General features: G+C 54.6%; 1 protein-coding gene across 9 annotated transcripts in view; it reads right to left on the bottom strand.

The window, feature by feature from the left end:
• Positions 1-674: 674 nt before the first annotated feature.
• The window catches only part of ANKS1A (ankyrin repeat and sterile alpha motif domain containing 1A), a 188,851-nt gene continuing 166,560 nt past the window's right edge, over positions 675-22,965 (bottom strand). For 3 of the 9 annotated variants that reach the window (XM_033424201.1, XM_033424198.2, XM_049693733.1), the window contains 10 exons: positions 11,773-11,871; positions 10,800-10,952; positions 10,577-10,684; positions 9,352-9,516; positions 8,406-8,531; positions 8,089-8,160; positions 7,865-7,951; positions 7,224-7,361; positions 5,633-5,803; positions 3,274-4,790 (listed from right to left, as the gene is read on the bottom strand). In XM_033424201.1, coding sequence (XP_033280092.1) covers positions 4,668-4,790; positions 5,633-5,803; positions 7,224-7,361; positions 7,865-7,951; positions 8,089-8,160; positions 8,406-8,531; positions 9,352-9,516; positions 10,577-10,684; positions 10,800-10,952; positions 11,773-11,871 — 1,242 coding nt within the window. In that variant the 3' untranslated portion in view covers positions 3,274-4,667. The other 6 variants (XM_049693732.1, XM_004267697.4, XM_033424202.1 and 3 more) reach the window with 4 other exon arrangements.

The following is a 22,965-nucleotide window of genomic DNA, read 5'->3' as shown; positions in this document are numbered from 1 at the left end:
CCGGCCCTGGGCAGGCGTCTTAACCTCTCTGAGCCTTGGTTTCCTTTTCTATAGAGACAATACCCAGCTAGGTGTGAGGGCTGATGGGGCGGGTTGCCTGTAAAGCTGCCAGCAGGGTTTGGAACACGGGTGCTCCACCAACGACGGGGATGTCAGTGTTGTTTGTGCCTTTCCAACCCTCCTTTGAATAGCAGCCCAGGCACCACCCGCTCTGGTTCTTCGAGCACTGCATCCCTCCCAGTCCCCACGGCCCGGGACTGTCTGATGGGTCTCACGGTGTGGCTTTGGGCTGGTAGCTAGTTGTGTCTGTTTAAAACTTAACCTTCACAATCTAACTGAGTTCCTGAAGGGAGCCTCTCCTTCCGTAGCTCTCAATCCCCACACTGCCTTGTACACTGACATTCAATAAGTATCTGTGGGTGACCAGCCCAGGCCAGGATGTGGCCCCTGCTTGGTGTTCAGACCGAGGAGGGGCAGGTGGATTGCAGGGCCCCTGCGCTGGAGCAGGGTTAATGATGACTAGAGAGGGCTGGACGGCGCGGAATCCCCAAACTTGTCCCAGCCAAACACAGCGGATCCTCGTTTCCACCCCGGAGCCAGCGGCTGGCCTGTGCCAGCACTTCTGCCGGAAAACAATCAGGAAACCTTCCAACTCAGACTCCACAAAGTAAGGCTGGTTTCATGTCGCTTCTCATTTATTAATTCAGTCTGTTCTAAGTTGTACAGTTACGAAAATAACAAAACCAAAGCCGAAAGCCCAGGAATATTTACACTCTCTCTCGTGTAGTGAGGTCAGTCTATGTTGTTGCACAGGTCGGTTATGTTTGGTACCACAAGATGTTTGTAATTTAGACAAAATTGGACAGATTAACAATTATATGTACAGTAAAATAAAAGGGGAAGTCATTCAAGTATCAAAATACAGAAACAAAGATTAAATAACGTTTTATTACAATTCAGTCCCATTGCCACACCATTAGCAACACCACTTTGTGAACTGCATCTGAGAGTTGTCCTGCAGGCCTGGGCATCACAACACAGGCCGAGGGCAGACCAGTCTGCTCAGCCCGAGACTTCTCCGGGGACTCCCCAGAGTCAAAGCTGGGGGCCCTGGGGGAACGCGAGCGTTGCAAATGCAGAGCCTGTCGGAGGGAAGCCCTGCTCGAAGTAGCTGCAAGCAGAAGGGCGGAGCAGAGAGCCTGTGGCCGTGCAGGTACTGACCTATCTCAGGTCCTGCCTGAACGGCCTGCACAGTTCAGAACGGGGCTGCCACACTGCAGGGCCTGTGCTCACGTGCAGAAGCAGGGCTTCTCTCCATGTGAAGCCTGTCCTGGTGTTAAAATTTTTCTTTCTAGGGGAGGGAGAGTACCTGTCCCGGAGGAGGAATAAAAAAAATATCTAGTCCCTTCCTTTCTTGGCTATTGAGAAATAAACCAAGCTCAAAACAAAATCCAGAGCCAGAGCAGATTAGCCAAGGCTTTCCAACATGAAACACCCTGAATAAATAAAGAAGATATAGCAGCTTCAAGGGGAGGAGACACCTACCTATGACTTAAAAATAAAGACAGCTTGAGGAACTCATCGTAGTGTCTACAGTTTTCTTTATGGACCCACCACCCACCAAGAGGGGGCTGCTTAGAGGAGACCGGCCTTCCTCAGGAGGAAGAGGGCACAGCACTCGCACTGCAGCAGGAGCCGCGGTTTACCCATCCAGCTCGGGGTTCCTCGTCCATACCTGGAAGGAAGTAGGGGCTGAATACTGCTCAGTGGAAGCCGACGGGCCCTGGAAGCAGCAGGACGTGAAGTCAGACTTCCCGGTATCGAGGTCCTTGTTTAGTACCGAGAAGGGCAGGATCAGTGAGAGGGGGTGTGACTCCCCAGGCCTGCGGTGTGGACGGCTCAGCAGAAAGGAAACCCACAGGGCCCAGCCTCAGGTCAGCAGGAAGACGCGGCCCAGCTTTCCACTGCTGGCCGACCACAGGGCTATGAAGGTGCGCCAGAGCGCTCCCTGCTCATTCACAGCCCCTGCCAGGAGAGAGAGAGGCGCTACTGAAGCCTGGACTACTGATCCTGGGACCAGACTGCGCTGTGCCAGCAAAGTGGAAGGTCTGCTCCAGCCCCGTGGGAGGAAAGGCTCTGCTCTGGAAGGTGCTGGACGGGCAGTTGACCTGGCCCAGCCTCACAGGAACAGTCCCTCTGGCTCTGCCTCCAGGAGGAGCAACGCAACCAAAGGTGAAAAGCAAAGCCAGCCAGCAGGAGGGCTCAGGCAGCAGCAGCGCCCAGATGCCAGCCTGCCCTGAAGGCCACACTCGGGGAGAATCAAACTGTCACCTGATTCAGCCTTCTCTACCCTTGGAGCCAGTGGGGAGCCCAGCAGCTGAAAGGATGACAATCAAACCGATAATTCAGAGAACCAAAGTGAGTCCTAATCACACAGACCTGATTAGACAAATCGCAAGTCAGCAGGCAGCCACCTCAGCCGACCTACCCGTCAATGCCCCAAACAAACAAAGCTGCTGCTTCTCCTTTCTGCCTCGACTCAGACAGTCTGAGGTCACCGGAGGGCCTGCGGCCAGGCAGCCCAGGGCAGCGCTCTGACCACCGCTGGGTCCGAGACAGAGGAGCAGCCCAGAGCTTGGGCACCGCGACCTGCCTGTGCATCTCCACGCGGCCCCAGACCTTCACGTTTGGAACCCCAGAAGCCTCTGCTTTTGCCAGATGCCTCTACGGGCTGCCCCCAGCTCCAGGCGGGGATGAGAAGCTGTGCGGCTCAGAAGGAAGAGCAGCTGACTGGCGGGTCTGTCGAGCCGATTCAATTCACCCACTACCTTCTCTCAGAGCTGCTCAAGCGCGCCAAGACCCCAGCCTGAGGACAGAGGCCCGCTGTCCTCTGACCCTATGGCCATTGTCTAAAGACTGGCAGTTTAACCTAGAGGGTTGAGCCAAGTGTTGAAAGTTCATTTTATAAAAAAATTTTTTTCTATTAAAAAATGTTTTCTGGACAAGTCACTTCTTGGCTCTCTGGAGTTCCAACCTCATCTGCTAGAGGCCTGGAGGGCTGCTCCGCAACCAGGGCAGGGCTCACTCGGCGAGACCTGGCAGTGGCAGGCCCGGACCATGCAGCCGCGAGGAGGTCCTACGGGCAGTAGTGGGGCCTGCGTCTTCAAAGCTGCAGCTGAGACGGTGGTGGCGGTGGCGGCGGCGGCGGTGGGAGCCTGCGCTCCCCATGGCTGTTTCCGCAGCACAGTTGGTTCCTCGGTGGCTCAGCTTGGCAGAAGCAAACACAACGGGGGGGAGGAAAGGGTTAACCAAAGGGGCCTGCACAAGGTGGAGGAAACGGAAAGGAAACACGGAAGCAGAACAGAAGGTCCCTTACAGCCTCCCCTGAGCACCCTCCGTGGCTCAGCGCATCTGCTTGGAAGGCACGAGGACAGGCAGGCAGGAGGACCCACCCCGGTTTGTCGACTTGGGTTTCAACTCATAAAGCAACCGCTGCAACTTACTGGCTCTCATACTGGGCCACGCTACGTGTACAGTGCTTCTTCCCACGGAAACTGGCTCTCCTCTCCCGCCATCTAAGCTGACATGCCCTCACGCGAGAACGTGGGCCTTCTGAAAGCCTCAACTCCACCATCCCAGCTGCTGAACTGCTTTGAGGTGATGGACTCCTTCTCAGGAGTCAAGAGGCTGAGGGCTGTCGATCAGGGAAGGGACCGGGTGCCAGCTGACTATCTCTGGTCCCCACACTGTGGAGAAGCATCAGAAAGCTCCTGGAGGACAACGGATGTTGCTCGGCCCAGGTCCCTGTCCTTGAGCAGCTCCGTTCTGAGGGAAGAAGGTGCACAGTGTGTGCAGGGCACTGGCCTCCCTCCTGCTGGCTCCTACAGGAAGGCCTTCCTCTTCCTCGAGCCAGACTCCAGAGCCAGCCGGGGACTCCCTGGTGAAGACGTGAGGAGCCATCCCATTCCTTGCAGTGCAAGACCCATCAGGACCAAGACACCTGCTGTGTGGAGCCAGCCTGTGGGTGTTCAGACGCTCAGAGCCCCAGGCTTTGGAGTCAGGCATGTGCTCTAGGACCTGGCACAGACCCTGGGCCCTCACAGAAAGAGTTCTGACCCTGTTCAAGCCACATCGCTGAGCTGAGGGTCTCACAGGGGGAGGCCAGCAATCTTAAGAGGGATGGGCCGCAGGCCAGCTGTTAGCAGAGCGCAAGGGGATTCTGGCCCCAGGTGGTCACAGTGGTTGGTTGTGTCAGGAAAGGTGCAGTTAGCTCTTGGCAACGGCACCCAGCCGTGGCTCGGAAGACGGGAGAGGAGAGCCGACAGGGAGCCCCGGCCGATCGGAGGGAGCAGCCTCCAGTGCCGAGTGGACTCTGCTGGAGACTGCCCCCGCCTCAGGAGCCACGGTGCCCGCCCGCTGAGGCCCTCTTGGTGCCCACCTCAAAGGCACCTTGCCCCCCCGCCAAGCTGTCCTCGCCCAAGGGGGGAATTCACAGTGTCCGGTGGTGGTAGGTGCGAGCTGAGAGTGTGCAGTGTCTAAAGCTGCCGCCCCAGGAGGAGAGGTCCCAGGGTGGGTGGGACCTTGGCGTCAGCAGCTGGAAGGAGAGTTGAGAAGAGCAGAAGGACGGACGGCAAGGCACATGAGACTAGTGGAGACGGGGTGGGTGCTTAGAAGATAGTGGTCTCATACTTGGTGCTGAGGCTCCGCTTAGAGTCTGGTTTGGGGTCCACAACCCAGGAGACGCTGGCATGGGACTGGGCATCTGGGTCCATATCGGGCTGTTCCAGCTGCTGAGGAAGAGGGTGAAGAGTCAGAGGGAGCGCTGCACCTGGGCCAGGGGTCAACGGGGCCCGCTGTCCCCCGCCTCCCGGGCCATGCTGACGTCAGTACCCCACGGGGGAGGCCCTGTTCTCCTCAGCCAAAGAGCAAGCTCCCTGGGGTGGGGTGGCAGAAGGGGGACCTTCCCTGGAGCATCACGGGAGGGCCGCCTCTGAGCTCTCCAGGGGCAACTTCTCCTGGGGGTTTCTTGGAGCGGCTCAGTTAAAGGAGCCTTGCCCTACCTAAGCATCGAGCACTAAGCCCCAAAGCTGTTCTCGGTGGCAGGAAGCGGGTAAGGGGTTTGGAAACCCCAAACCTCGGGTCCCTCTGGCAGGGCCAGAGAGCTCACCCCGGGCAAGACCACAGCGGGCACCCATGAGCTCTGGAGAGAGGAGGACACACAGCAGAGAAACAGAGGCTCCAGCACAGACAGGGATGGTGGGACGGCAGCTCAGGAAAGACGGGCATGCAGGCGGGGCCGGGGGCGGGGCACCAGAGTCTCAGAGAGCTCACGGTCACTTCGGGGAGACTGACACACAGACAGCAGGAGGTGCAGAGACCTTGACTCCAGGACTAACAGACGGCAGCGGGAGGTAAGAAGGACGATGGGTGGGGCAGGTGTGACAGTAACAACAGCGACTATCAGGGGGCAGCGGCACCTGGGGTGCAGAGCAAAGCAGACACAGACACGGGGTGGCGTTACGGAGGCCGCCTCGCACGGGCCCGTGTCCTGAGGGGCTGGCCACCTGAAGCGTGAGAAGACCCTCCTTGCGCCCGCTCCACCCCGAGCCCTCAAATCCCGGGGCCCACGTACTGCTGACTTCCTCATGCCGACCCGAGGCTTAGGCACCGGTTTGGAAGATTTTGTTTCGATCATCTCGGCGGCAGAGGCCCCCATTGGCCTGGACTTCTGGGCCTGTAGGGCCAGCTGATAGGCCACCTCGAACGCCTGCCCCAGTGTCAGGATGATCTCATAGGTCAGGTTCTGGGAGAAAACAGCACAACGTGAGAGATGGGATGGAGGAACCACTGCCTCTCACGCCTGCCCTGGCCTCATGCCCCTGAGCACAGGCCAGGCAGCACTGCACAGGTAACAAGAGTGCAGGGAATCCGCTGGAACGCTTGCTTTGAAAGCAGAAGTTTGTCCCGAGGTGACTGATACATTAGGGAACAATCTGAACAAAACACACACTTTGTGTTTCCTCATGTGTGATTTCATTGGAGAGAAACACGAGGCGAATGCAAAGACTCCCCTGCTGACCCCCGTTGCCTGGGAATACACAGCATATATGCCACCCCCACCTGGCAGCTCAACTTCCCCACGGGACCCACCCCTGACCGTAACAGTCAAGCAGCAGCTCTTCCCAGGGCCACCCGGCCCGCGCCCTCCCCTCCATCCGTGCACCCCTCTGTCCTCTGTTCCTCCTCTTTCTCTCTCCGTCTGGCACACAGGCTGGCAGGAGTGAGGCACATGCTTCCACAAGCCGACTTCGGGTCCTTCTCGAGGCAGAGCGCCGTGTTTATGTAGCATTTATGTATTTCTTAACCATTTAACATGGATAAAATGGTGTGGGTGTTTGTATTAGGTTCCTGAGGGCTGTGCCCCCTGCCTCATCTCCCCATGAGCCTTGGTGCTTCCCGTGTGGTTTCAGGGTGTGGTGCTCTCTAGGAGCACAGACGCCACGTTACAGCAGAACTGACTGATGCGGGAAGATGAGCTACAGGTAAGAGTAGCGGGAAGGATGTGTCCTGGGAGGATTTCCTCATTTCATCTTCAGAACCACCCCGTGAAGTCGGTTACACTCTATCCCCTTTGCGTGGACGAGGAGCCGGGGTCACACAGCTAGCTAGTGGCAGAGCCAGGAGGCTGCAAGCACAGAGCTCCCGGGCGAGGCCGGCAAGACCCTGGAACCAGCTACTCTGACAGGGGCAGCAGGGACCTGGACAAAGGCGCTGTCTCAGGGCAGCCACCATGGTCACTCATCCACTCCCTGTGGGCAGCACGTGTGACCACTCCCCTCAGCCCAGCAGCGCCAGAACCCCACCTAAGCTGGGATATGGGCGAAGAAAACTTACTGTCCCCAAGAGGGAGGTGGAGGGCTTTTCAGGGAGATGGCCCAGCTGGAGGGCAGGAGTTAGGATGGATGGTCGACCAAGAGCCTAGGGAGATGAAGCCTTGGCTGACCTGACAGACACGCAGCCAGAAGCAGGAAAGCCTCTGTCAACTAGAACCCTGGACGAGCCACTGTCATCCTGTGTGCTTTAGTCTCAGTGCCAGAGAGAGGGGGCTGGAGTGATGTTCATTCTCGAACAGACCTTTGCTAAGTGCCAGCCGGGTGCCAGGACCCACTGCACTGGGGCTGTCGCAGGACCCCCCACCGTGCCCAGCTGCGGACTCCACCCACCACGTCCACCGTGCTGAAAACGTGGCAATAGTGGTGGCTGGTCTGCAGGTCCTTGGTGATGTAGGCGAAGGTACAGAGGTCCTCTGGGTCCTGGGCTGCACAGGAAATGTTCCGGATCTCGTGCTCTGCGATGACGTTCTGCGGGGAAAACAGGGTCTGGAATTCTTGGGCTCCCTGAGGGCACACCCTAGTCCCTTCACCATTGCCACCTTCCTGTCCCATCCTAGCGTCAGCCAAGCACCACTTCCCCATCTCTTCGCGGTGGGGGTGGGGGTGGCACCTCACCTTGTCTGATTTAGGGTTGGGGTCTCCACCCTTGACCATGGCAACTGAGGGAGCAAATGTTCACACCCAGCCCACTCTGCTCTCCAGGTGGGATCCCAAGCACAGGGCCTGGGGGTGCCCTAAGCTCACTAAGTGCATCACAGCGTTAAAGGCCCATGAGCAGATAAGTGGCCAGTGGAGCCCATGCTGGGGAAGATAAGCTGTCCCTCGCGCGGGGCCCTGGGAACCAGGATACGTGGGTGCGTGAGAGACAAGTACCCCCCCTCTAGGGAAGACACCCAGCTGGCCAGGAGGGGGGTGTGTGTGGGGAGGAAGGGTGCCCCCTCCTCCCTCAACAGCAGTTGTGGGAAGCACACCTTGTTGGAGGCGTCGATGAACTTGACACCTTTGTAGGTGATGGAGAGGATGATGGTGGGGATCTTCTTCATGTGCTCCGTGGATTTCTACAGGAAACGGGAGGCCTGTCAACTCACCTTCTCGGGGCCTCCCTCAGCCGCACGCAGCGTGGCAGGGCCCCCGTGGCTGCAGGCGGTGCCGCCACCCGCTGCCTTGCGTCCTGGCCGCCCCCACGGTAACCTACCCGCATCTTGGCACAGGCGTCTTGCGTGGATTCTGTCCCTCGCAGATCTTTGATCAACATGGAGCCCAGATACTGTGGGAGCGAGCAGTGGCCCGGCTTAGGAGTCCTGCGTTACCACACGGGGCCACCAGCCAATCTGGGACCACAGTCAGGGGGCTCCCTCTCCCAGTGACTCTCTTCCCCCATCCTGGCCGGTGAGTCCCCCTTCCCCCAGGTGCTGGGAGCAGCTGAGGAGTGGAGAACACCACGGGGGCCCTGAGTCCGGCCAGCATGGAAAGCAGGAGACTGGCCAGGCTGGGAGGGCAGAGGCTACTCACATTGGCTTCATAGCCGCAGGACTCGAAGATGAGTTTCTCCGGCTGGTGTTGCCAACTCTGCACAGGGGCATAGGGGGCAGCCAGGCTTGGGGGCCGAAGGGTCAGCTTGGCCTCTCGGTGCTCTTCCTGCAGAACACGTGGGATCACAGGTCAGCTCGCTTGCTCAAGGGGTTCCCAGGCTCCCTCCTGGGTTCCACCTCCAGGAGCTCCAGGCCGGAGGCAGACAAGCCATTCCAATGCGCTGGGGCGGAGGTGAGGCCTGTCTATGCCAGAGAACTGGTGGAGAAGCAGGGACCTCAGCTGCCCGCCCACCCGTGAGCAGCTCAGCAGGGAAGGCTCTGTGGTGTCTGAGATGAGTGTAGATCTGATCCTGGGGTGGGGAGTCGGGGGAGTATCCGTGGCCAGGGATGCACTTTACAGGGATCCTCGTGGCAGGAGCTGGGGTGTGGGGGAGGGGTGGGAGGCCACCACGGGCCAGGTGCCAGGCGATGGGGTCCTTAACTAGGCTGCTGGTGGAAGGAATGGGGAGGAGGGGAAAATTCAGGAAATTTATGACTTCCATTCCCAGCAATATGCAAAGTCTCTCAATACAGAGCAACTAAAACTGCTGGACGATGTGTTTTCTAAATCTTGTAAAATTCATGGTCGTGCTTGTGGAAAGGTGAGGGTAATCTCCAGAGGCCAGAACCGAGAAATATGAGTCACGAGAGAAAACAGAGCGAAGCTAGGGCTCACCCTGCGGGGACAAGGGACACCCAGCAATCTGTGTCTAACAGGCCAAGACGGGGGCGAGACAAAAAGCCTGCGGTCCGTGCAAGGCGGGAGGGAGGACGGGCAAGTCGAATAAATGCGAGAGCCCTGAAAGCAGTGCCCTGGGCGGTGGGCTGGGAGCCCTGTCCTGCCGAGAGGAATGAGGGGACCCCGTCTGTGGCTCCCTCCCGCCCACCTGGATCCTGAAGCGCTCGGCCCGAGAGGGCACCGTAGGGTCTTGGAGACTGTCGTGCCGCCTCCTGCCCGTGTCCCCAGAAGGCAGCAGCAGATCAGCTGACCGGCCGGTGCAGGAGTCATTCTGGCTCAGGGGGGACGACGTCTGCGAGAGCAAGTCTTGGCACTGCAGCGGGAAGAAATCCAGGTGAGATTTGAGACTCATCAGGCCAGTCCTTAGGCTGTAGGTGTCAGCCAATCCTCGGGCTGTCAGGGCCCAGCTTGGGCAGGAGAATCAGTGAGAACAGGCACGAGCTGGAGGCCAGCACCCAGTGTGGAAACGGGCCGCTGGGCCCAGCATGGGTACAGTCAAAGTGACCAGATTCTTCCAGCCAGGAACCCCTAACAGCCGGGTCCTGCAGGTGAGCACCCGGGTGACAAGAGCACCCTCCGGCCTGGTTTAGGGCTGGGAGGCGATCTCTAGTTCATAAAATCGTCTGTCACAACTAACTGATCGCAGGTCCTGGGGGCATGTGACCAAATCCAAAAGTCTTTCCTAAGAAAACACATAGCACTGCCGGTTGGCACCCAGAGGCCTCACAAAGAGTATGAATCAGTCTTCACTTTCCATATCTGAATGTCAGCTGAGTCTGGTCCTCAGAACCAGCCTGGGCCCCAGCCTTCTCATGCGTAAGAGAAGGATAAAATAACGCCCACTTTGAGGCTGCCATAAACGGGCTGAGGCTTGGAGCCCAGGGCCCACCCCATCCACTGGCAGCCACGCAGCTTCACGGGTTTGGGGAGACTCATCCTGAACCACAGGCTCACAGTCTAACCCACTTTTCAGTCAGAGATTACCTGCCTTGAGCAACAAAGCATCTCTGAGGTTTTTAAAATCACAGGGATTTTCCTTCAGAAGATGGGGAGGGCCCTGGTCCCTCCGTGTGTTCCAGGCTTTGTCTCGGGTTCACGTCAGGCTGCCCGAGAGGGGGCCCCTCTGACCCACCCCTGCCCACCACCCCGCGCACAGCTCAACCAGACGTTCAGACATGGCCCCAGCCGTCTGGGATTTGGATATTTGTTTTCCTACTTTTGCCAACATTTGGCCCCAACACTGGGAAGGGAGGGATCAGTTGCTCCTCGACTGCAGAGGTGACGCTGTCTCTGAAGAACTCCCAAAGAATTCTCCTCAGTTCCTAACAACACACAGCACATACAAACATCTCTTCCCACCCGCCCCAACTCACTCTCAGCTGGGAAAACCGGGGGGGCTTCTGGGGCGGCTCCTCGTAGGGTCTGTCTGCCAGGGAGGCGATGATGCGCTTGCGATGGCCGAGCAGGTGCACCTTTAGGACCTGGGCAGGGGCGGGGAGAGGAAGGTCAGGCGGCAACTGGGCCCCCAGCCCCCAGCCCTCACCCCCACGGGCCATGCTGGCAGCCCAGGGACACTCACAGCAGGGCTGTACTCACGTTGACAAGCTCCAGCTCCCAGAGGTTCTTCACAGTGTCAATGGAGCTGTAGCCACTCGACAGGAAGGAAGGGACATAGTCCTGCAGGCCCAGGGAGACCAGCCAGGAGCGCACTGACAGGGGGCTGTTCCCATCATAGCCCAGAGCCTTCACCTGTGGGGCGAGGGCAGGAGGCGGGACTAACATCTCAGCACTTGGGACGAGGACCCTGGGGACCACGGGGACGCAGGCCGGTTCACTCAGACCACAACAGAGGCTGAGGCTGAGGCTGGAGTAGGTATGGGACAGCTCCTGAGGACCAACGAGGGGCCTGTGTCTTAGCATCCCTGAGTCGCTCCACTCACACAGCCTTCTCTACCTCAGCTCTGGTCTTGGGCCCCATCTGGGGACTACCAGGGCACCCCAGGTCTGGGAAAGGTGCCCTATCAGGTAAGGCTAGATGGGGAGGAGGGTTTGTGGAGGCCCCTACTGTGCTCTGACAAGATCACAGACCTGGTAGGACAAGAAAATGGTGTGTGTCTGTGAAGCGGCCACTGGCCTCACTGCTAGGACTCATTAGTGCTTCCTGAGCTCTGGGCAAGTGGAAGAGACAAGGGGACTCTGTGCCAGCAGAGCTGAGGAGAGGCTCAGGCCTACCAGCCACAGCTCCCCAGGAGGCAGAGACTGCTTCCTCTGCTGCCCCGAGGGCCCCGGGCCTCCTGGGGAGGGCCTGGTCTCAGGCGACAGGCCAAGCCTGTGGGCACCAGGCTCTGCGCCAGGCAGATGCCTGCAATGCCGTTCCTGAGGCCGGACTAGGTCCTGACTGTCCCTAGTGCTCTGCTGGCCTTGGGATGTGGCAAAGAAGTAAACAGGATACTGTCCTCCCTGCTGGGGCTCCCGGGATGAGGGGCAGGCCCCCACAGTGACCTGCACATCCCCTGAGCCCCGCCCCGCCACTGGCAAAGGCTGAGGCCACGGAACTGTCGGTGGTCACCTTGGGCAGGGACCGCGCAGCCTGGAGCAGCTTCCGCCTGTGCTGTGCATCACTGATGCCGATTTCCCGCAGGTCTTGATCTTCCATCACATTAGGCCCCTAAGAGCAGAAAGGAGAACGTGAGGGCCTCCTGGACAAGGCCGCTGGCTCCCTCAGGGCGTCATGTCAGCCTGTCATGGCCCCTTACCACGTTCTTCTCCTTCGCCACAGGCACCACGAGAGAACGAGCCCCAGGGCGCCCCGCGAGGCCAGGCCAGGCAGCAAGCAGCCGCATGCGGCAGGAAGACAAACCTGCCCAGGCTGCCCGCCCAGCCCGAGCGGCTCCCAGGGCGCTGACCCGGGCTGGAGCAGGCAGGGCCGGGCACAGGCCCTCACCCACCTGGGCTGATGTGCATTTTCCTGGGAGCAGGTTTCATGACCCCCCCAAGGTGAAGAACAGGAGGATTAATCCCCAGATTCCTCACAGATGTGATTTTGTGATTTAAAGCGGCGGTAACATCCACCTTGGGCCGGTGGCAGGGGCAGGCACCCAAGAAGCCTGCCTCACCCCGAGGAGGAGAGGAGTCTCAAAGTGGGGACCTGCCTGAGAGAGGAGGGGGGGCTGGGGCTCAGCCCACGTGGGGCAGTTCTCCCCAAGGGAGCAGCTGAGAGCGAAGAAGCCCAGCATGGCAGTGACGACGAGGAGAATGGCTGGTGTTTGCTATGTTCTTGCTGAGTGACAGGGACGGAAAGCTTTTCTCTGCACCATCCCATTTCAGGCTCACAATCCTGTGTTAGGTTCTACTGGAATCCTCAATTTACAGATAAGGAAACAGACACACAGAGGTCAGAAACGCGTCTGAGGTCACACATCTCATGGTGGAGCTAGGATTTGAGGCAGTCTGACTGTACTCACCACTCCTAACCCCTATCATGGTGTCTTTTATTACTCACAATGGTGTCACAAGATAGGTTTTTTCAGATTATGATACATGAAAAATCATGGGTTCTGCCCTGTCCCTCAGCCACAGTGTCCACCCCCGCCACGGGCAACTGTTACCACTTTCCTGGATGTCCCTCCAGAGCCCAGCTGGGCACATACACACATGTGCATGCTTCATTTTCGCACAAATGTGATTGTTGTACACATTGTTCAACACCTCATTCTTAACTACTTAGTATATACAGGAGGTCACTCAGTATATGGAGACCTGTCTCTTCTTTTAAAGCTGCATAATCATCCAGATTACGGACGTATTATAAATTGCTAAACCAGTTCCCCGTTGAAGGACAATTGTTTCCAATTTCTGCTTTTACAAATGGTGCTGCATGAACCTCCCTGTATGTGCATCTTTTCTATGGTGGTTATTAAGAGAGATTGCTGCCAAACCATTCTCAAGAGAGAAGAAGAGAGCTGCAGGCATCACTCTGTCTTCAGGCTATACTACAAAGCTACAGTAATCAAAACAGTATGGCACTGGCAGACACATAGATCAGTGGAACAGAATAGAGAGCCCAGAAATAAGCCTACGCTTATATGGTAAATTAATCTATGACAAAGGAGGCAAGAATATACAATGGGGAAAGGACAGCCTCTTCAATAAATGGTGTTCAGAAAACTGGACAGCTACCTGCAAAATAATCAAACTGGACTACTTTCTCATACCATAAAATGGATTAAAGACTTGAATGTAAGACCTGAAACTATAAAACTCCTAGAAGAAAACATAGGCAGTACACTCTGACATCAGTGTTAGCAATATTTTTTGGATCTGTATTCTCAGGCAAGGGAAACAAAAGCAAAAATAAACAAATAGGACTATATCAAACTAAAAAGCTTCCAGACAGTGAAGGAAACTATCAACAAAATGAAAAGGCAGCCTACTGAATGGGAGAAGATATTTGCAAACAATGTATCAGATAAAGGGTTAATATCCAAAATATACAAAGAACTCATATAATCAACATAAAAAAACTAAACAACTCGATTAAAAAATGGGTAGAGGATCTGAACAGAAAATTTTCCAAAGACATACAGATGGCCAACAGACACATGAAGAGATGCTCAGCATCACTAATTGTTAGGGAAATGCAAATCAAAACCACAGTGAGATATCACTTCACAGCTGTCGGAATGGCTACTATCAAAAAGACAAGTAAGTGTTGGCAAGGATGTAGAGAAAAGGGAACTCTCGTGCACTGTTGGTGGGACTGTAAACTGGTGCACTGACAGATGAATGAATGGTATGGTGTATACACACACACACAGGAATAGTACTCAGCCATAAAAAAGAGAATGAAATCTTAACATTTGTGACAGTGTGGATGGGGTCTAGAGGACATTATGCTAAGTGAAATAGAGAAAGACAAATACCATATGATCTCACTTATATGTGGGCTCTAAAAAATGAAAACAGACTCATAGATACAGAGAACAAACAGGTGGTTGCCAGACGGGAACTGGGTGAGGTGGTGGGGGGAAGACATAGGTGAAGGGGATTAAGAGGTAGAAGCCTCCAGTTACAAAATAAATAAGCCATAGGGATGTAATATACAGCATAAGGAATATGGTCAATATTGTAATAACATTGTATGGGGACAGATGGTTACTATACTTATTGTGATCATTTCATAATGTATGCAAATGTCAAATCACTATGAGTACACCTGAAACTAATATAATATTGCATGTCAATTATATTTTGATTTAAAATTTTCAAAAAAGGATTAAAAAAAGAACAGAAATCGCTTGGACAAAGGGTATGTGTATTTAGAAGTCTGACAGATATTTATACTCCTATCAGTGCAGCACTGTGCAGAAGTGGCTTATCACTGCACATTTCTTATCACAAGATCATCCTGCTCATAGATGGACTCAAGCATCTTTTCACATTTTATCTACCAAGCACTTACATAGCACTTACTGCCCTCCTCCATGTTTTCCATGCTTTGCACCTGCTAAACCATTGAATAATAGGGACCACTGTTACCCCATTTTACATCTCAGGAAGCTGAGGCCCAGAGGGCATCAGTAACTTCTGGGGCAGAGTTCAGCCCGATGCTCATGTCCCCGCGGCTCTGGGCCGGGCATGCAGAGCAGCTGCAGCTCCTTTTCCAGGAATTACTCACTTTATCCTTTGCATGTTTATCTATGGAGCTGTTGGTCTCTTCTGTATTTGATTTGTAGGAATTCTTTATATAGTAAGGAAATTAACCCTTTATGAAGAGTTAGGCACGTGTCTTTCCTGTTTGTCATTGTCTTTGGACTATTATGCTGGCTTTGCTCATGCAGAACCTATCAGCCTGCACCTGAACACACCCACTTTTCTCGTGGAGCTTCTCTAAGTTCTGTCAGCCTTAGAAAGATCTCCCCCTCCAGGATTTTTAAAACAATTCTTTCACATTTTCTTCCTGTAACTTTACAGTTTCATTTTTTACAATCAAGTCTTTAATCTATCTGGAATTAATTTTGATGTAAGTTTTAAGGGTCAGGATCCACTTAATATTTTTCCCAGGCAGGCTGTCTTATTTCTTGAATGAGCTATCTTTTCCCATTGATATGAAATGACTTCTGAGGTACCCTAAATTCCTGTGTTTCCAAGACTTTTTCTGGACTTTTTATTCTATTGAGGTGGGTATTACTTATGCCCACTTTACAGATAGACAAGTTAATAACTCAGGCAAGCTCATGCAGACCACCAACTGGTGGCCTCACCTTTGTACCCAAGCTGTAGTGACTGCTGGTGTGAGAGCTTCCCCAGAGCCTGCGCATGGTGACAAAAATTTTGCCCTATAGAGGACACAAAGAGGACAAGCCATAAGCTCAAGAGACTCCAGGTGAAGATGGCTCTGAAGGCAGACTGGACTCCCTGCTCAGGCCGCACACACAACCTTCTGCTGGGACACTAGGGAGCCCTGGGCCTGCAGAAGGTCCCCTGGGCCCTGGCACCACTCCAGGTCTGACCAGATCCCAAGTCACCCCTGAATCTAGGAGTCACCACGCCGAGTTCCTGCAGTCATTCTGGGCCCAAATCTAGGGTGTGCTGATGGGGAAAAGCAGAGAGGGGGGCTGTCTGCCCAGACTTTCTACTTGATGATGAGGACACCTCAGTGAGGACCTGACAAGTGAACCTCCAAGAGGGTGTCACTGCGGTGACGTTCTGAACACCCACTGTTAACCCCAACATTTACTCAGAAGCCTTCACAAGCTTTTAGGGTAACATTAATACTGGACTGAAGGCTGACAACCAGGAAAACCAGATCCAGATGGGGACAGGACCTTCATTAAGCAGAGCCCCCAGTCAAGAGAACTGGGGACTGTTTGCAGCTTTGAGGAGAAAGAGGCAAATGGAAACAAAACCAAAACAAAGGATGTGATGGAAAATCAAAGCAAACAGTTGCCACAGCACGTCCTGGGCTCAGTGCAGGGTCCTCCTGAGTTCCTGAACTTGCCACATCTACATTCTGTGGGATTAGTTTGTGTGGTGACTATAAGGTGCTCCAAATCCTCAAAGGCAAGAAACATTCTGGAAGTTACTGAATCCTCTTGACTGAGGAAGAAACCTTTACACGAGGAGGTTTATGGGGAAAAGGGACTTCTGCTTTGTTTACTTTCTACCACACTAACGTTTACTGAGAGCTGACTATGTGCCAGGCCCTGTTCCGAGTTCCTAGTGAGTGAATAGTTAGGGAGCTCATCAAGTAGAACAGCTTATCCGCCTAAGCGAAATCTGAAACACAACTAGTTGACACTTGGCTTGGTTGGGTTCCGTCCTTGAGGGAGAGGGGGCAGGAGGGCGGGGGTTCCCAGCCACAGAGGTGGGAGCAATGCCACAACACCTCCTCCTCCTGGGTAGGTGTGTGCATGCAGTATGTCAGCGTGTGGAAAAGCAGGCTAGGAGACGGTGCACCTGGGCTCTCCTGCTCTGGCCCCACCACGGCCCGTATCAGCCCCTGCAGGACCTGGCCTCCACCTGAGCAAAGGCCTGTATGTTCTGATGCAAGCGTGACTACTGGGCAGAGCAGCGCTAAACTGCACTCGCCTTGGAATAGGGTTTCCTCTCTCAGCAGTGGTTTCCAGACTTTCCACCTGCCCCACCCCCTCCAGCCTCATTTCCATATTCAGTATTCTCTCTCTCTTTCTCTCTCTCTCTCTCTCTCTCTCTCCTCACTTGGCAATTTCTCCTGCCAGGAATCATAAAAAAACAAAGGCTGAAACCTCCTCTCTTGGGGGAGAAAGAATGGGACAGAGCTACTGTCCCGGCCTGATTCTGCCTCAGGGGAAAAGCCTGGCACTGGTGCTTCCCCTGCAGCCCCTCCCTCTCCTCTCCACCTCCCAGTCCTTTCTTGGGCCTCAAGGAGCCAGGGGCTGTGAGCAGAGCTGCTCCAGACATAGGAGGCACGGAATTGGGAGAAGTGCGTTGCTGGGGGTGGGGGCTCAACCTGGACGCACATGAAAATGCAAATTAAGACCTTAAAACATTAAATATTAGTGGTTAGCATTAAATACAACAAAAAATTAAAACAAACTTCAATTTGAAGGATGACGTTCAAATTGAGGGAAATAAATTCAGATATTGTGTGGCTCTGTCCCAGTCATCAAAGGTCTTAGAGAAACTTCCAGCTGTTTTTGAAAGTGCACGAGTAGAGTGACGTCTTCAGGGAGGCCATTCCAAATTGGGAATGGTTAAATGTAAACATGAGACACACAGGACACAAAGCATTTAGCTGCCGATCCGTGAGACCTCTTCCCAAGTGAATCCCACACTTGAACTTGGGAATATTTGCTAGCAGTGTTCTCCCTGATGAAATTTCTCTCCAGAAGCAACCACAGTCAGTGAGCCTAAAGCGCATTTGGCATTTCCTCAAGAGGACGTCCTCATCAGCTAGAAACACGGATCAGACTGACGCTTCCAACTACTTAATCATTTTCCTGAAGTCATGGGCTCAGTTCCCAAATGCTGTGGCAACCAGGTAGGTGTGGCACCAGCTCCTTGCTCTGTATAGTCTGTCATATTTTAAAGTTTCTAACCCCATTTTTTATCTCCAAGAATGGGAAAGTGGAATGTACAGAGTGAAGGAGAATACAACGTTGGGATAAAACACTAAACTTTTTTTTGTTTTTCAAGGCAGAACACTCAATTTTCTACCTTATTTCCTAATTTTTATTTTATGATAATATTGAAAATTGGCAAGTGTATAAATGTTAAAAACTTCTAATTGCTAAAAAGCACTGAGAAAATGGGAGCTAGCACTTAGAATAAGAAAGACAAAACTATTTTCTTAAAAAAAAAAAAAAAGACCTTTAGAGCAGATTTCTCTAATCAAGGGAAGGAAGGGTGGGAGGATGAGGGAAGTACCAGCCTGAGTGAACTGAGCAGCCAATACTCACCACACGCATGGCTGTATTGATCTGTGGCACCTGCCTGAGCAGCTAAAGCTCCTTAAGCAGATAAGCAGCTCGGTGGGCGGGCGAGAGGCCCCCACATCTCCACCTGGGCCCGAGGCGTCCTCCAGAGTCTCTGCACCAAGGGGGTAGCTCAGAGCTTCCCTGGGTCCTGGCTGTTTCAATGTGATACTTATGCTGCCTCTCTGCCTTCCAGAATTTTGTAGATTTCCACTGCGCCCTGCTTCTATCTCTCCCTCATATTAACAAAATAAATAAATAAAATTGTTTTCTGAGTAGAAAAGTTATATAAGTCTATTATAAAAAATTCTGAAAATTAATAAAGTACAGAAAAAATGTAAAAGCCACTTATAAATCCATTACCTCTGGGTCGGGGGGAAACACCCCAGGGTTACCATTCTGATGAATTCTTCTAAGTGGCTTAATATTTTTTAAAAACCGAGATTGGGATCACTTCTAGCATTTCAGTGTATTTTTCTAAGCTTTTATTGTAAAAAAAAAAAAAAAAAAAAAAAGCAAAAGTTGGGATTGTGGTATATGTATGACTTATTTAACCTGCTTTCCCACATGCTGACATACTGCGTGCACACACCTCCTCGCGACACGTAACCACCTGCTTCCACTGCACACTCTCTAGTTCCTGGGCACCCCATAATCTCACCCGCCACTGGACATTCTGGCTCCTCATTTGCACGTAGTTTTCTACCATCCCCAGAACATGTTACTGGCCACAATGACGGAGTTGTGGGCATCGTCATCTGGGGGGAGGGTCACTGAACATGGCACAGGACCCTGGCCTGAGCCAGGACCGCCTTCCCAGGCCGGGGTTGCAGTGACCACACGCGCACACTGGTGGGTGAGCCAGGAGGGAGAGGGGTGAGCACACGAGTCTTCCTCGCCCAGACCATAGCCCCAGACCCGGGCCGGCCCAGAGAGAGTGGGAAGGAGCACTGGGAAAGGGAAGAGGAAGCAAGGAGGGGCAGGGCTCTGCTGCTCACTGTTGTGGCCTAAAAATCTTAATAATGATGGAAAATAGAAGCCATGCTCCCCGAAGCATCACGTGTCTACTCCAGGGGCTGAGGGCTTGTGCACCACACAAGGCAGCTGTGGTATAAAGGATAAGAACTGGGCTCAAATGCCCTACAAAGTCAGAACCTTAGAAACAGGAACAAAGCCACCTGCCTGTCCAGGTTAAACAGGAACCGGTGCTCATTGGCTCCTCCTGTGTTCACCTGTTCACCGCTGCCTGGCCCAGCTGACTCCTGCCTCCCTGGAACTTGGTCATAGAACTTCCCAAACTGACACCTTCCCCCAGCTCACGGGTGGCCTTATAAAAAGCTCACCAGCCTCAGTAATAGGAGCAGCTCAGGCTTGACCCACAGCCCCTGCTCTCCTAATGATCCCCACCCCTACCCGGCCCAGCCATGTCCTCAGCTGGAGAGATAGAACTCGACGGTGACAGAGAGCAACTGGTTCCAAGAAGACGAGGATGAAGTGCGAATGTTACCAGCTCCTAGTTCCAGAAGCCAGACCCCTCTCCCCTGTCAGTCTCAAGGGAAGGGTTGTCAGGGACGGCTCTCCTCCTGCGTTTAGGGAGGCAACACCCCTCGTGACCCTTGTTCTCCCAGGCAGGTCCCCAGTGTCCCCCTTCTCTTTGTACCAGGAGCAGCATCCTTCCATCCATCTGCTGCTCGTCACCCCCAAACACCTGCCTTTCTGAGGCCTCATCTGAGGTCAAGATGCCATACTCACCCCCAAATCACCAGTGCAGACTAGCCAAGCCCAGGTCAGCCAGAGTCAAAGGGCCTGGATCCGAGACCACCCAAAGCAGGCTTTAACCTCATGGATCTGAGGACAAAGCCGATTTCTGCTTCCGCTGCAGAGAATCACCACCTTACGTTCCCACACGGCCAAGGCCACAGTCAGTCTCGATCGTTGCTGTGTGTCACCACAGCTAACACTGTGCCCCCTTCAGAGCTTATGTGCAGAAGGAAGCAGTCAAATGAGATTCCATGGGACAGGGACAGACGGGGAGGGAGGCAGAGCAACTTGCCCCAAATCATACAGGGGCGCCTGGAGGAAGCCCAGGTCTCCCGACTCTCAGCTGGTTCTCAGTGCGAGTAGTTAGAACCCCGTGTTTTTTCCTAAGGTTTGCCCCATCCAGTTTCCTTAACTGTGGCTTCAGCCAGCTGCCCGCGGGCCTGGCCCTTCCCTGAGGGTGGAGGGCAAGAACGCCTGCTGCTGGCCTGTGGTGGTGGCGGCAGCTGCAGGTCCAGAGGGCTCCGGTAGCTCCAAGCCAGTGCCAAGAGCTTACTGCGGTCTGGGCCCCACCAGCTCCTTTGCCAGCCTTTTGCAGAACAGCCCTCAACACAGAGTGGGCGGATGGAATGGTCTGCCTGACCCGACGGGCACCTCGAGTGATGCGCTGGCCTAGCCCACTGGCTCTGACTTTGAAGGATGTGCTGAGCCTGTGGCCCAGTCTCAGCATCTTCCGGTGAAAGGGGGGCATGGGGACCAGAGTGGGAGGCGAAGGCACTGCTCTGGGCCCAGGAGACCCAGCTTCCAGCCACAGCTCAGCTGTCTGCTTGAGGAGCAGCCTGGAGCCAATGACTTAATCCCAGAGTCCTGAAAGTGCTGTCCATGGACCCCAGGAGTCCACAGATGGGCTTCAAGGATGCCCGGGGACACCTGAGTTATAACTGACATTTGACAGAGACACACGGGCCCCACTGCTCTGCCCCCTGCACCGCTGCACCTGTACACTGGTGGGGGGGGGGGCGTGTACTAACCAAACACAACGGACGTGCTGAGATGCCAGCACGGGACCCCCTGCTGCTGCTCACACTGGGATATCAGCAACTGGAAGCTACATCAACAGGATGTGTTCACCAGTCCAGTTCCATTCTAAGGTGCAGTTAGTTAAATCGACAGACATGCAAATAGTTCTCAAACTCCCTTCCACTGTGAAGGGGACTGGAGAAGGCCAGAGCAGCACTGGGGGCACGTAGAGCTGGATGCTGAATAATTCCAGCCGCTGTCACTCTGAATAACTCCAGGGAGAGCAAGAGAGCACACGCGCCCGGAAAGGGGTCCAAAGGGAGCCTGGCTCTCGTCTCAAGGTTCAAGGGCCCAGCAGAGACGAGGAACCACCTCAACTCCTGGGACACTGCGGAGCTAAGTTCTTAAGTGACCACAGAATTTAGTCCGGGAGGCAGGATCCACACTTGTCTAAGAACATTCCTCTCAAAGCCTTAGCTCCACCGTCCCTCCAATGACCCGGCTGAGGGAGCTCTCCCCCTCAGGCCCTGCTACACGCTGGGGCCCAGGAACCCCTACCACACCCACACCCCACTGAGCAGTCAGCTCCCAGAGTGCTCTGCAGAGATGGGCCAGAGCTGGTGCAGAGAAGTCGAGGCGGGGAGGCAACCTGACAGCAGTGCCCGCAGCGGCCCCTTGAAGACGGGGAGGAAAGAAGACAAAGGGAGGGACATCGGAGGGTTGCGGTGAGGAGGGGGCGTGGGGAGCCAGGGCGGGAACCCAAGGGCACAGCCGGCTGCACACATGAAGCCGGCTTCCGGGGCTGAAGAGTGCGGCTAATCTGGGGAACAGGAGCAGGAAGGGAAGCTCGGGGGTCTGAGGACCTGGCTGGAAAGCTTCAGGGAAGCCAATAAAGAAGGACCTCCTTGCCGAGCTTACGCCTTTAGCTTTTGCAGGGCTCGGTCCTTTTCACCTGCCATCTCTCTCCCACTCGTGGGACCAGCTGGCACAGTCTCAGAAACAGACAGGAAAACAGGGGGAGGCTGCCTGCATGTGGCAGAAGCCTGTGAAGAAATAAATGGATGGGAGGAGCACGAGGCCTCCCCGACGCTGCCCCTAAGAGGCAGCGGGCTTGCCGGCTCAGTCTCTGTTTCCAGCCCATCCCGAACCCGCTGCCAGACTCATTTCCGCTTTCAATTTGTCCAACACCCAGCCTCGACCACCTCCCACGTGCCTGCTCTCCACTCCACCCTGCTGTCAAGGGGCACCATGACTCCCGGGAGCTCTGCCACAGGACCCCGCCTCCCAGGCCCAGGGCTCAGAGACCTTGGGGCTCCCCCAGAGCATGCTTTCGAGGCTCCTCGCAGTCGGGCCCAGCCCACCTCTGCTGCCCAGTCAGGGCCCTGCCCTTCTCTGCACCTCGAGCCAGATTCCCCTCACCACAGACAGTGTGGGCCTCTCCCTGGAGTCTTTCCAAGTCCTGCAGGCCTCTACAAAACCCTCAGGACAGCAAGCAGAACCCAGGGGTTCAAAGTTGGACAGATCTGGGCTAGCGTCCCAGCTCTGCCACTTCCTGGCAGTGCCTCCACCCTCTGGGCCCCAGCGGCCCCGTCTGCAACTTGATGGACAACTGCCCCAGGGCTGGACGCCAGCTCAGTGCCCGGCAGGCGGTGAACCCTGGGTAAGCGCAGGGCCTCCTCCCTGCGGCAGCACTTAACACTCGGCCGCTCTGTTGTTACTATCGCGCTGTGTGCTACCTTCTCCCAGCTCATCTGTCAAGTTCCTTAAGGCTCCTACATTATCTGCTTTTCTGATTTCAGATCCATTCATTGTAAGAAATGAATGGAAATCATTTCTTAATGATTTTAGCAGAAAATAGCAGAAAATCTATTTCACTCCAAAAAAAAGAAAATGAAGCCACCCATAATCCCCGAGATAACTGACTGTGGAAAATATTTTGGCTCACTCCCTGCACCTCTAGATGTTTTCTTTTTTTGAAAATTAAGGTCATGTTGCACATGGATTTTTGTGTCTCAATTTCTTCACTCAAC

This window comes from Orcinus orca, chromosome 10 (assembly GCF_937001465.1).
Source record: "Orcinus orca chromosome 10, mOrcOrc1.1, whole genome shotgun sequence".
NCBI classification, from domain to species: Eukaryota; Metazoa; Chordata; class Mammalia; order Artiodactyla; family Delphinidae; genus Orcinus; species Orcinus orca.
The sequence above is the reverse complement of the archived record's forward strand: the minus strand, read 5'-3'. Positions and strand labels throughout refer to the sequence as shown.